Here is a 12,429-nt window from a genome sequence, read left to right as displayed (position 1 = left end):
AGGTGCAAACTGTTCTAAAAAAGGACAGCAAGTCAAAGTAGTTTGGCTCGCTCAACAGCACGGTCAATTAAAGTGCTTAAGCTACTTCTTCTTGGAGTCATAACTTTTTAGATTCAGAGTGACTAAAATCTTTCAGGGATATCATTGTGTCCATTGCAAAACAATGCCCATAAATCCACTTAGAAATCATTGAAAGAAAGACAACCTTGTAACTCAGAACTTGCTTTAGAATCATCATGTTTTTAAGTTTTCTTCAGAATCAAAGTAATCCAGCGATGGTTCCCATGGACATTAATCAAAACTTTGCAAACAGGAACTGATAATAACTACTTCAGCATACTGTACTTGTGCCATTTTGCTTACTAAATACAAATACAGACTTAAAAACACATTTTATACCACAGTGTCCAAATTCAGAAGCACATCCAAAGCATTATTTGAACTGTAGTACCGAAACCTGCAAGATTATACCCCAAAATAGAAGTAAGACAAATAATAACAATACTAGGAGTTACAGCGCCGTTCAATACTTCTGTTGACATTACTCAGATATTTTCTTTGTTGAAAACCTGTGGACATTCAGACAAAAATCTAATGCCTATTTGAGCTAATAAACTAAAATGTGGGAGGTGGAGTGTCAGACTTTGAAAGCCTTTGATCTAGACATCTCAGTCATGGACGATACTCTTAAATCGTAACTCTGGAGTCCAAATATCTCTTAATTCTTTGAAGAACATCAAAAAACAATCGTGTCTAATCCATCACCCAACTCTGGATTCTCAGACTCTCGTTTGAGCTTTAACACCCTAATAAGCCTTAATCCGTGGCATTGCCTCACGTTCCAAACCAAAAAATGGGCATAGAGTTGTTGTTTGAGACCACAGAATCAGTTTCCTATTCATCGTAAGTGAAGCATCAGCAGACATCCAACATTCATCTGGCTTCTTTTTCCCAGCTGGGGAAGAGACATTCTCATGTAAATAATTCTACGCTAAACTAAAAAGATAATAGAAATAACATGTGGATTTTATTTCAGAGTGGATTTTGAGTCAGACAAAAGGATTGCACAGTTCCAGGAACATTTTCCAGACAAGCTAGAGGGGCTCTATAAGCAGTGTCTGTCATAACAGCATTAAAAATGTTGTAGAAGCATCCAGTAACATCTGGGTTAGGATGAGATGAGAAGGCCCTTCTCTCATCAGCTCCTGCCACTGGTGCACTTTATAAAATGTCTAATATTTTTTTGGATCAGATTTGTTGATTGTTTGACAGATATTTGGATAGCACAGCTAGGACATGATAGCACATCAATACAAGTTACTTGTAAATGTAATGATATTTTGCTGTAGCAGTCTTTTCACTGTGACATTTATCAATTCAATTTCTCATTATTTTGGACCATTATCGTTGTTGGAAAGATAATGAATACATTTTTTTTTTTAAACGTAAAGTCAAAACTTGCTAAAGAAGTTGAATGGGGACCAACTACAATCATAAGTTCTGAGAAAGGCATGTGGTGGTGCCCAAAACTACTTGGGTGCTGCGCCTAACGGCAGAGACGCTGGCCGCGGAGCCGTCTTCATATCGGTCTGTTCACACCGGCTGCTGCAGCGACCGTTTCGGCGTCTCTATCTCTATTTCTTCCGTGAAGAAACTCATTTCAAAATAAAACACCCAGGTTTATGGTGATTTTGGAGGCTTGATTTCTCGGCCGTGTCTAGAGCGAGACAAGCGATAAGGCACACAGAGAGACAGACAGACAGACAGACAGATAGAGAGTGACACACTGCTGGCAACAAAAGCTTTTTGTCTATTTGCCTACTGCAGCCATTATTGTAGGCAAATAGACAAAAAGCAGGATCGCTTTATGAGCGGCGCAGAGAAATGTGCATCTGCTTTGAGCAGCCAGGCGCCCGATCGGGCACACATCTACGCTTTGTGGCCAGTGTGCCCCAACCGAAAGAATTATTATGGTAGGAAAACCCTGTGTACAGTTATTAACTCATAACCACTCTGGACCAAAAAATAGTTGGGAAACAGACATTTCTGAACCGACCACATCATATTATGACAGGAATCTCCTTATTTTTCACCATGATTGTGTTGAAACCAAAAATGATTCTCGCAGGCATTCTGTTTTTCTTTTGCCACAGATGTCAACTGTCTGTGAGACTTTCTGAATGTAGTCATTGCACTGAAGTTCTTCCCAGATAGAGTGAGGAGGACACATGCTGTGCCTCTTGAAGCAGTATGTTAAACTGCAGCTGCGCAGCAGCCAGTGGCGGATTATCATGATTGATAGAGGACGACGGAGTCATTTTGTACAGTGTAAAATGGCTCATTTATGATGGATGTTAAGTTGCATGCATCCCCTCTCGCTGCTGGTGGAGGAAACAAAGTCGGTCGCCAAGGTCCGCCGCGTGTGATTTACAAATCGCTCTCTGTGTCTCCAGCTGTGCCGGTGATAAACCTGAACTCTACAGAGCAGAAGAATTCGGCAAACAAGACCACGGGTTAAACAACTTAAAGTGTGTTTATTAACTTCAATTATCACTTTTAAAATCCTGTATTGTTCCGTGTGTTTTCTAGGTGTGTGACCTGTCGTTCAGCTTGAAGAAGATGCTGAGCAGGCACAAGCTTACACACAACCCGAACCGGCCAATGGCAGAGTGCCAGCTGTGCCATAAGAAGTTCACCAGGAACGACTACCTCAAAGTACACATGGAGAATGTCCACGGAGAGTCGGAGAGCTAGAGCCAATTATGGAACCGCTGGCTGACAATGATATCTGATTCCTCAGATAAAGTTCAGTCTCCCTATTCAACCAGTATGGCCTATACATACTGTATACACAGATGGAGCGATAGCAGAAATGTTGTTATTAAAGATACACACATGTAGGATATGGAAAACATTTGGGCGAGTATTTCAGAATTGAAACACAGGCTGTACATTTGTAATTTGTAAAGTTTGTCATACTGTTTAGTAGGGCTGCCCGATATGAGGAAAATATGCGATAACGTTGTTGAATATCGCAATAACGATATTACTTGCAATAAATATACAATGGATATTGTGGATGGAAATATACAAATATTAAAGTGTACCTAGTTCTGGCTTTCTGCTGCTTTCAGTATTCTGCTAAAATACAACAAATTGCTTGTTGAATTTGGAAAACCAAATGAAAAACTTTTATGAAATTATTTTATTGAACGAATTGAACATTGAACATAAAAAGCACCATTAAAAAAAGATGACAGTTACATTTAAAGTGTAGTTTTCTACTGATACTAACTCAAAAAATCTCAGTGTCTTTGGCGATATGTCGCAGCCTTTGGCGATGTGTTTATTGCGCAAGTTGATATCGCGATGACGATACAAAAACCATATATTGTGAAGCCCTACTGTTTAGGTATTGTTTGAGCTGCCTTCAGACTCGCTGTGTCTGCTCACAGAAATGTTTGTTATTTCACTTTAAGTCTGTCGGACTTCTAACCAGTGTTACTGTTCATACTGTTACAGCCTGACCTCTTCCACTGTAGCATTTACTGACCAACTGTCTGAACACATTACTGTACATCTGTGGCCAGTAGACCTTGAAGCGCACCTACCTGTACGCTTTCTACATGTTTACACCGGTTCTTTGGCGTCCAAACATGTTTAATATTTAGACTCTGTTAAGCCCCAGAGCACACTTCAAAAGCATGTTGCTCCATTTATTATTTCAAAATAAAAGTATTTAGACAGAATGTTTGAACGGGAGATGGAGAGAAGTGAAGCTCTGAAAACTGTAATTCTAACCAGCTACAAAATCTGAAACAGCTCACATGTAAGTTTTTATTTACATGATGGCGAGAGAGTATAAACATACAGTACTGTCCTCAGTCTGTCATGCTCCTATTTCAGATCTGTTGGGGCCCTCGTTTAAAAAACGATCAAGAAACCTTGCAGAGCAGAAGTTGCATGGCTTTTTAGGTATAATGGTTGGACGTACATTATTAATTTAAGATGAATGAGTTCCTCCCTTTCCCACGGCCTTTTGGTGCTTAAAGTGTGTTACTGTTTCTGCATCCCAAATTGTCTTAGGGACATGAAGACAATCCAAAGTACTGTGTGTGTTGCCTTTCTTAATGTATTGAGTATGTTTTCATATGAATGGCCCAGGGTTATTGTGCCTTACGGTATGTGTTTAAGTTCTTTGTTCATCATTGTTCAATACAGTATTTAATGTATTTCAATAGAAGTGCAATTCTCTCCTGTTTTATGTCCACACCCAGTTGCTTCCTGATGTACTGCCCCTGTGATTAATGCACATGTTCCCGCTGTTTATTCTGCATCTGTAGACTGTGAATTGTCACTTCACACTTTTGTATTTTAAAATATATAAAACCTCATCACCTACCAAACATCCATTTCCTCCGCCCGTTCTAATTATGTGTTTGTGAACTGTTGACGTTGGGGGTGGGGTTGCAAGGAAACGCTTTGAGAGTTGATTAAAAGTGTTCACTTTCTCGTTGTTAATCTAACCCCTATTCTTGGGTTGGCAGTCTGCTGGGAGCGAGGGCTAATTATGCTTTTTCTTCTCACTGAGGCCACAGTCACCACTTGCCTGATGCGTAAAGCCACACTCTAAATAGTGCCTGTGATGGTTTCTCTGTGTGGATGCGGGGAGTCTTTCTCACGTCCGTCCCCTGCAGAGGCTCTCTAGTATCTCAGGATTTATCTGTGAGAATCTCTGCAGCGGTGGAGTGAAGTGGGAGAGCTGCGAGTCTTTCTCATCTTCGCTCTGTGAAGATTGTCGAACGGGCTGCTGTTGAAACTCAATCAATCTTGCCATGCGTGGTTTTGGCTTCCTAAAAACACATAACTCCTACAGTATGTCTGTCTTCACCTCTTTGAGTGTGTGCTGTTTGTTTTAACAATTAACTAATTACTGGTGTTCATGATAGATTACATTTCAGCTCCGCTGCATAAAGAAATCAAAACCAGCATTATGTTTCCTGCGCTCCTATCAGCCTCCCTCTGCCAGCTTCCAGAGGAGCGTGGTTAGAATGACTCTCAGATCCCATGTGGCCAGGTTACCCTGCTCTCCCTCTGGAGCTCGGTTCACCGCGTGGCCGTGGAGGGCGTGGCTGCAGCCGCCCGCCCTCGCTGCCCGCTGAGCTTGTGCTGCACGCCGCCTGCTTGTTAGTGGTGAGGCCTCCAGGCCATACTGACGCACTCTCAAATACAGTAGCATTTATACTGCATCTCGTAAACAGTAGTAGTAGTAGTAGGGATTTCCAACAGTGGAATATTATTGTCTGCCACATGTCTGTCTTGTTGGACTGACAGGTCAGACTGGGTGTTGAGATATCTCTGCTTTTTTCTGTGTCTGTAACGGGGGCGATTTAAGCCTAAACAATAGTCTGTTAATCTATCGTGAGCTAAGGAGTCCTCTAGGAATATCACGGCGTCGTGAAACTAAAGCCAGAATCTAGATGCCTAGATCATACAGAAAAGAATTCGCAGTCATTTTAAGAAAATAGTGCTTGTTAGCCATTAGTCAAAATCGCATAAATCTCTCATTTTTTAAATTGATAATATTGATACTGCATTTTGGAAATGTCTGCTTTTTCACAGATAAATATCCAATTTAATTTGTAATACCTCCTCACCTTTGTAGTAACGGCCCAGTGGCTGAGCGTCACAGTAAGTTTTCTCAGAATTGTCCGTTTCTTTCTAGTTACATAATTCAGAGTTTCCCTTACCGTGATGGTCCAAAATAATGTTTAAATGCACAGTTAGCACAGTAGATTGTCGTTTAGAAAGATTGCGTTAAAAGGGTGCCAGGGACCCCTAAAGTTCTGATCCTAGAGTCGCCCCTGGTCTGTAACGATGTCCACGTCTCTGCTCTTCCATTTCTGCCGCACAACCTTTGATTTTCTCATGGGACTTTCCCAGTGACCCAGTGATCTTGTCCTCCACTTTTTGCATCCCTGCCTGCATGCGTCTCTCCCTTCCTGCTGGGTGTATCATGCCAAAGCTCCCAGTCAATGTGTTTCTAATTACATGTTTTTACTGGAAGCCCCAGTTTCCTGTGTTGCCTCCCCATTTGTGAGTGCGGCCAGACTGGGCCCTGACCAGCGTCCTCAGAGGCCAACGCCAGCCCCGCCCACTGCGCAGGAGTATCATTACCACGCCGGGGCCGGGTTTATGGCAAACCGCTGTCACGTTAGGAATGACACTGACACGCTTGTCTGACCTCTGTGTTTGGCCGGCGTTGCCGTAGCAACAGGTAGCTTTCCCCTCCACTTCCCCTGACCAGTAATGTGGAATGTGTGTGCCCGTGAAGAGTGCCATGCCGAAGAATTTTAATACGAGTGGGCAGGGTGTGTTTGGTTATTCTGGGTCACCCTTTCAGCATGATGGATGTTTCTTTAAAGCCACATTTCCATGGAAACAGACTGTGGCAAAAGCCTTGACACTGAAAACCAGCAAAAGGTCAAATGCTTGACACAAGGCCATAGGGCTTGAGCCGAAAAACTTGCCTGTCTGAGGAAAACACACACACACACACACACACACACACACACATTCTCACGATATTTCCGTCTTGCTTGCTGATTTACAAGATGGTTCTAATTTAATCTTCAGACTCCACTCCTGGCTATATCAGGTCAGGTAAACAGGGATTATTTCATTAGGAGAAGAACTATCATTACACCGCACACAGCTACTCCCAACTATACACACAGCTCAAAACGTCACTTATACACAGTCATGTAGGAGAGATAACACAAAATGCAAGCAATGTGCATGCAGTTTTCAGCCAAAAAGCTAATAAAAGCCCACTGTGCATTACCAAACAGCAGACAGACACAGTTAGCAACCAGCTGGTGAACATAGTGGAGCATTTAAGCAGCTAAAGAGCCAGATATTTCTTTCAGGAGTTGGAAGAGACTAACCTGATGCGCCAGATGGTTTGTCACACAGAACCACCTGAGAAGCCGTCATTGGAAACCGTTTGGAAAAGTGCAGTCACTTTCAGGAAATACCTGGCAGGTGATGGGATGAACCATCTGTCTATTACACCCGCCTTTGTTGTTTTTGAACGCCGCCACACACACCTAAACCACGCCAGCAGCTCCTCATCGGACGCTGATTGGTTCGGTAGGCCGGTAGTTCAGACACAAACGCGTTATTTAAAGCCTGACGAGATGGATTTTCGTGTGACGGTATCATGGTATCATGACAATCCAGCTGACTGGTAAGGTGGGGACCAGACTAGATGTTAAGATAATTATTTATCAAGGAATGGACAGAATCACTGAAATTGTCAGTTTTACAGGACTCACAGCATAAGTACAGCAAATGACTGACGAAAGCCTCCTACAACAGCTTTTTCTATGAGTAAAAATGAAGTCATAATACAAAAGGCGATGTTGTCTCCCACAAGGATTTATCTCATGAGAACCGTAGCAGTATTTTGGCTTTCTATCATGCAAACAGTTTAATATTAACAGAAACAAGAAGAGTTGTTTAGTTTTTCTAACACTAGACATAAAAGGAGAGTGAATATTGGACTTTTGGACTGTTTGCTAACAAATTTGCCAAATCCACTTCATAAGGTTTTAATAGGTCAGTGTTTTGTTCACAGCTTGTTCTTGCTAAAGTGGCCAAAAAATCAGTGAATGCTGGTTTGAATAACTATATCATGACTCAAACTATATTAAAAAAAGTCCCCTTTAGTGAAAAAAATCGAACGTCATGTTATTTTACATCAAATTGTGTTTCCCCACGTGGAAAGAGCCTGCAAAATCCAAATAGAGTATATTGATGAGGAAACAGCATGCCCTGATTGTTTAGGTTTGAAGTGCCTGCAGGAAATGGAACCGCATTTGAAGCACTGCAGCACAATGGTGCCTTGGCTCGTGAGAAAGACGCTCTACAACATACAGAGGCAAAAAGCTGGCCAGGAAACGCTCCAGAAGAATGATGGAGAATTGTCTCCTTTTCCCACTTTTGTCCTCTTTGGGGAGGTCCAACTGTGTAAGAATGGCTCAGCCTATGCCAAGTATAGCTGCTAATTCCAATAAACAAGAATGTTGACTTTTTCTAACTGTGAAGAAATGCGGGAGATGAGAGGCCCCCGCGGTGTTACAGGACATAGAGGCTCATTCTGAAAGTCTGCGGGTTCAAGACATCAGTCAGCGTGCCGGTCCACCTCTGGAGCTCTAGTGTTGCTCACTTCTGTCAGCACGTTGTTGCTGGGGGCCATCACTCCTCAGCCTCATTAGGAACTACAGCGCTGTCCTCGCTTGGTTGATGTCTCGCGTCTCTTTTTCGTGGGCCACGCATTGTAGCAACAGAACAGATACAAAAGTCATTAAAGGTTGGTCCTTTACGATGTGTGATCTAACAAAAAATGGACCACAACAGCAGCCTGCAGGGGCGGAAGAAACAAAGCTGATGTTGTGCTCAAGTTCAGCTGTCAAAGGAGAAATTCAACCTGGCAGAAAACATACAACAAAACAAGCAAATCCAATAAGATTTTGAGCTACGCCAAGGTTCAATGTGACCCACAGAGGGGAAAATGTCTATGATGAGCTGCCAGGAACCAAATTCGATCCATTCTATTTAGAAGTCTGAATATTTGAAAACGCTGTGTAAAAAGGCTTCCTCTCCTGCAACTAGACTGGTCTTTGTGTGTCTTCCCTTCACCGGATTTATCGTGAGGTGATTAGTGATGACAGAGAAGACTCAACTGGTCTAGCCAAAACATTTGTGCAAATGTGATGATAGAAGCGCCATAATTCCTCTCTATTCTCTTTGGTCACACTGCTGCTCATCCTCCCCCTCCCTGTTATTGTGTCAGCCCCCATAATATTTGGAGTTTTTTTTTTGTTTTTTTTGCGAGACCTGTGGTACGCACACGGCCCAACACAAACAGCACCAAACCGTTGGTAATAGCCGGGGTAATGACTGCATGTGCAAGAACACACACAGAGACAACACTGAGCCCAGGATTCACTCGCAAGTCAAATCACTAAAACATTAAAACACTTTGATGTCAATATGAAACAGTTGGATGAAACGAAAAGCACATTTCAATAGATGTGAAATATCCTAATATTTTTTTTTTTTTTTGTCATGTGAAATTGATGTATTTGGAACAGCAGTGAACAATCTGTGGAATTAAATTTAACTATTGACATAACATTGGCCTTATTGTCCCCCCACTCATGCTACATTTCTGTTTTGAATTTTGCACCATGTCTGAAATGGAGTCCTGTGTGAGTTTGGAGAAACCAAATACCACTGTGAGGGTCTGTTTCCTGTCAGAGAAGCAGGAGAAGCAACACTGAGATGCACACCTTTCATGTGCTGATTTAGGTTTCGGTCCAATGGACCGTTGAACACACACACACACGCGCGCACACACACACACACACACACACACACACACACACACACACACACACACACACACACACACACACACACACACACACACACACACACACACACACACACACACACACACACACACACACACACACAAGGAAGCTAACTTCATGGAGAAAGGCCTCCAGTGTCTTAGACCCTTCTGAAAAGTGTGAGGTGGGACCGGGGTTTCTGTCTGGGCCCTCTGAATTAGCCACGCTGAACCTGTTAACCCAGACCACACACACACACACACACACACATATATATATATATATATATATATATATATATATATATATATATATATATATAAGTGCGTGCACTGAATGATAATTCCCCCGCCATACAGGGACATCATGCGAGGGGAGTGACTGTTGTCAGAGCAAACAGCTGCTGTGCCAAAACCCATCTATCTTCCACAGGAAGTTATTGGTCAAACAAATGTAATGAATCTGTTGTTCTTGTCTTGTTGACCGTGACCATATCTGTCGGTAACACACACACACACACACACACACACACACACACACACACACACACGATATGCATACATTGAAAAAACAAGCTTGCATGTTTGTGTGTTCACTTTCTCTTCCTCACGCCCGTTAACAGAAACAGTCGAGTGGAAAGAGAATCAAGGCCGTGGACCTCTTACATAAAAGAAGTCTGTTCCACTCCCACGCCCATTTGGTTTCAGCGGGTAAGTAAAATAAAATGCCAAAACCCACAGAATTATTAGGCAAACTTTATTTTATGCTTGTAACTAACGTCAGCATTTTAACAGGTGTGGAGAAATAGAGTAGGGTTCAATTTTAAGGTGCTGTAGGTAGGATTAGGAAGATCCAGGACTTAGCCAAAACATTTGAACAATAACAACTTCTCAGTCCCTCCCCCTCTTTCTGCTAAAACCCAAAACGGTCTCCTAAGTCCCTCCCCCCACAAGGGAGCATGAATGCGTGTGCATGAACAGTGATTGACACGCAGTTAGACACCCTCCCCCGGCCCTGATTGGTCCATCTGAACAAGGAGAGGTGGATTTTTGCAAATCACACTACAGGCTATTACCAGATTATTTTTTAAATGACCTGCTTCATGTAGTTCTACTGGAACATTGGGTCAGTTTCAGCAAATATGACAGAAAGTTAGTTTTATAAGTCTTAACTACTGCACCTTTAATGCTGATATTAAACTCAAGTCTTCTAATTTGCTGTTTAGATTAGCTTGTTATGATGGCTGTGTTTGTCAATTAGGTTCCATTTTTATCCTGAGCAGGAGCTTTAAAAATACTGAGAACGTTTTTTGAAGTTCTATATTTTGTGTCTAACACTGGCATTGACAACACAAGAAAGGTTTATGGTTTCGTTTTTTTTTTTTTTCAGAGGATATATTTCATAAGAATCGGTTTCACATGGTTTTATAGGGCTAACAATGAACGTTAGCTTAGGCTAACATCAGGACAGAATAATTGGCTTTTTTTTTTTTTAACCAATGAAACATTACCTCAACATGACTTATCAAATCTGGAGCAAGAGAAACAGCATTTTAAATGAGGATGCATAAAGGAAAGGGAAAAAAGGCCATTAACGCAAATGACACCTCACTGCTGGGGACCATCTAATGCCTGGGGACCATGGATGCATTACATAAGCAATCTGGATATGGCACCTGTTCATCCCAGTGGTCACTTGCGGTATTGCAATGGCAGCCCAGAAGGCATTTGACAAGACACCTCGAACTGCAAACTCATTAAATTATTACTCTTTATATAAATACGTCTAGAATCTGGTTCTTATAATTAGGGCTGGGTATCATTAAAAAATATTTGATACCGCTACCGATACCAATGCTGTGACTTCGTTACTGGTTCCTGAATGATACTTTTTTCAATACCAATTTTATAATACAAAAATAAATTACAACATTACAACACAAATCTTTTTATTTATTTCTCAGCTCCCACTACGTAAGCTCCGTCTCTGTGTAACGTAGAGTTTTTCCTGCCTGTCCACGTCGTACGACGTGTAGGTTGGACAGCCAATCACAAGCATCGTTAGATCTCGGTAGAAGCATGCTGCGTGCTTATTGGCTCACTGACGCTGATGAGATTTACTCCTTAGAGATTGAAATTGGGTATTGAATGACGAGGCATTTTTCTACATGCGATACTTTTAGACCCAGCCCTACTTTTAATACATCCATCCTGGGGACCCTACTCTCTTCCCATTGGCTTGCAGATCCCAGAAGGGAGGACCCTTCTCCTAATACAGTATAAGCAGATGCTAAAGCTAAAATGGCCCCCAATTGTATCACAACTACCATCTATAGTGGTCACACCCTGCAGGTGTACTACACACACACACACACACACACACACACACACACACACACACAGAGGCAGGAGGAGAGCTCAGTGTGTCATGCTACATATCTTCTAAGAAGAAGAAAAAAGATGGCACACATGTACGACATCAGTCGATGCTCTGCCTGGCTGCCTCTGGGCTGTCATCAGAAGCAAATGATTTATGCCCTTGTTCATGTTCACTTGTTGGAGAGCTGATAAAATAAGGAAGTACAGATACCTGTCCCCCCCGAGCTGTGCTCTGTTAGACATCAGCCTTGATCCCATAACTCCAGGAGCCCAGCCCTGTCACGCTGAAGAATGAGTGAGTCTGACCCAGGTTATGAAATAGTCAGGGCCTTCAGATTCTCATAAATTACACCCTTGTTATAAATAAAATCTCATTTGCAGAGCGACACGGGGAGAAGAAGTGGTGGATTTCAAGGCAGAACACTGGAACACTGGACAGAAAATACTGCTTTTGCCTGCAGACACATTACAGTTGACTTTACAACAGTGGTGGAAAAAGTATTCAGATCCTTTACTAAAGCAAAAGTACTAATACCACACTGTAAAGTGAAAAGTCCTGTATTGAAATGTTACTTAAGTAAAAGTATGTAAGTATCATCAGGAAAATGTACTAACAAATAAAGTATTAAAAG

General features: G+C 42.0%; 1 protein-coding gene across 1 annotated transcript in view; it reads left to right on the top strand.

The window, feature by feature from the left end:
• The window catches only part of prdm5 (PR domain containing 5), a 39,563-nt gene extending 35,157 nt beyond the window's left edge, over window positions 1-4,406 (top strand). Inside the window, exon 16 of the mRNA XM_028588549.1 lies at window positions 2,590-4,406. Coding sequence (XP_028444350.1) covers window positions 2,590-2,754 — 165 coding nt within the window. The 3' untranslated portion in view covers window positions 2,755-4,406. The remainder of the gene's footprint in view (window positions 1-2,589) is intronic.
• The last annotated feature ends 8,023 nt before the right edge of the window (window positions 4,407-12,429 follow it).

The sequence above is a fragment of the Perca flavescens genome, chromosome 9, assembly GCF_004354835.1.
Source record: "Perca flavescens isolate YP-PL-M2 chromosome 9, PFLA_1.0, whole genome shotgun sequence".
In the NCBI taxonomy this organism is placed as follows: domain Eukaryota; kingdom Metazoa; phylum Chordata; class Actinopteri; order Perciformes; family Percidae; genus Perca; species Perca flavescens.
This window is presented reverse-complemented; position numbering and strand designations above follow the sequence as displayed.